The sequence below is a fragment of the Microtus ochrogaster genome, chromosome 2, assembly GCF_000317375.1.
Source record: "Microtus ochrogaster isolate Prairie Vole_2 chromosome 2, MicOch1.0, whole genome shotgun sequence".
NCBI lineage: Eukaryota > Metazoa > Chordata > Mammalia > Rodentia > Cricetidae > Microtus > Microtus ochrogaster.
The window spans coordinates 21340146-21342208 of NC_022010.1; the positions used below are offsets into that span (position 1 = coordinate 21340146).

The following is a 2063-nucleotide window of genomic DNA, read 5'->3' on the forward strand; positions in this document are numbered from 1 at the left end:
ACAGTCTTTTGTGGTTGCGGTGGCCCCCAAATACCCCTCTTCCCTTTCCTTTATTCCTTTCCCCCTTCTCCCTCTCTGCCTCCTGTCTTTGTTTCTTATTCCCTGCCCTCTGTCCCTCAAGGGCAAATATTATCCTCTTTGTGCTGAGAACTTGGTTTTGGGGTGTCCTGTACCGGTCTCTACAAAGGCAAGAGGATTTTCAGGAGTTCGAGGCCAACCTGAGCTACCTATAAACACTATATCTCACAAGAAGGGGAAAAGAAAAAAAAAAGATGGGAGGAGCTAAATCAAATAGCTCTCCAAGACAAAGCCCAGGGACAAGCAAAACCGGGAGCCACGTGAAGGCAGCGCGAAGCCCTAGGGGACCTGAGAGGTCGCCAGGGGCCGGGCCACTCATCACGAAAGGCCGCCTCTTCCCTTAGGGACGTGAGAGTCACGCAACCTTGATTTATTTTGAAACAGGAAATGAAATTACGCTGCTAGGGTCAAAATTAAGCCACTCTGGCCTCGCGCTCATGAATATTCAGCAAACCGGCGAGGCTCACGACACCACCTCCTAACCCCCCTGTAGAGAGAGTGCGCACGCGCCGCCGGAGAGCGTCCCAGGTCTGGGAGTGCGCGTGCGCAGCTGGCGCGCCCTTCTGTCGTCATCAAGACGAGCGGGCGCCGGCGGCGCCGGCGAGAAAGTAGAAAGCTGCTATGGCGAGTCCTACAGGCACCGCCGTGAGACCGCCCAGGCCCAAGAAAGAGCCGCAGACGCTCGTCATCCCCAAGAATGCGGCCGAGGAGCAGAAGCTCAAGCTGGAGCGGCTCATGAAGAATCCGGTGAGTCGGAGTGGGCTCTGCGGCCCGGCGGAGGCCCAGCCCCCTCGCCCCGCCAGGCTCGGGAACGGTACCCTCCGTACCCCTGGAGGAGGCCAGGCAAGGGGAAGGCTGGCCCGTCGAGAGTGAGCTTCGTGGCTGTCCTTGTCCTACAGCGCAGCTGCATGGAGGGCGAGCTTCAGCCCTCCATACCCTCCTTTTTTAGATTTTCTTTTTGAGGTACTGTGGAATTGCGCGTTTATTCACGCTCCAACTGAATCGGCTCTGTAGCATAGGCAGCCCTTAAGTTTGGGGCTCCCCTGCCTTGGGTCCCCAACTACTCCTGCACCGAGATTCCAGGTTGCTTCACAGCTCTTTCTGTTTTAACTTCAATAAGAACAAAAGCGGCAGAAGCTGGGCATGATTGGGCACACCTGTATAATCCCAGCACTCTGGTGGCTGACAAAGAAGACTGCTACAAATTCCAGGCTAGCCTGGTCTACATAGTGAGTTTCAAGCCAGCTATATAGTGAGATCTATCTCAAAAACCAAGAATCTATGCCTTAGGAAAAGTGCTCAACCCCTCTAAATAGCACCTGTTATTGAAGAGGCATTGGCTGACAAATTTGGAACACATCACTCTTTTTTTTTTTTATTTTTTTTTGGCTTTTCGAGACAGGGTTTCTCTGTGGCTTTGGAGCCTGTCCTGGAGCCAGGCCTATAGACCAGGCTGGTCTCGAACTCACAGAGATCCGCCTGCCTCTGCCTCCCGAGTGCTGGGATTAAAGGCGTGCGCCACCACCGCCCGGCAGAACACATCACTCTTTACCTTCCAACCCAACTTCAGAAAAACAGCTAACTGAGAAGGCCTCTTATCTTCGCCAAGAAGAGGTTGGCTTTCCTCTCAGTGACTTAGATTCTCAACATCTGTAGTGTGGGAGAGCTTTTGCCCATGTTGGACTCCATGGTTTACAGGATGAAGTAAGCTCAGGACAGAGGATAAGCAGTTAACTCCAGGTTTGAGAAGCATGCCCATCTGTGTTAGGTCCCAAGAGAGGGAACTTCCTCCGCAAGTGTATGCTTATAAATGCGATTCTGTTTAACTGTTGCAGGACAAAGCAGTTCCAATTCCAGAGAAGATGAACGAGTGGGCTCCTCGGCCTCCTCCAGAGTTTGTCCGCGATGTCATGGGTACTCTCTTCTGTCTGTGTTGGGCGGGGGGGTAATTTTTAAGGGGAATAGGGAACACTATTGTTACTTGT

At 52.8% G+C, this 2063-nt stretch overlaps 1 protein-coding gene across 2 annotated transcripts in view; it reads left to right on the forward strand.

The window, feature by feature from the left end:
- Window positions 1–636: 636 nt before the first annotated feature.
- The window catches only part of Prkrip1 (PRKR interacting protein 1), a 37004-nt gene continuing 35577 nt past the window's right edge, over window positions 637–2063 (forward strand). Inside the window, exons 1-2 of one of the 2 annotated variants that reach the window (XM_005344591.3) lie at window positions 637–825; window positions 1914–1992. In XM_005344591.3, coding sequence (XP_005344648.2) covers window positions 700–825; window positions 1914–1992 — 205 coding nt within the window. In that variant the 5' untranslated portion in view covers window positions 637–699. The remainder of the gene's footprint in view (window positions 826–1913; window positions 1993–2063) is intronic. The other variant, XM_026784973.1, reaches the window with a different exon arrangement.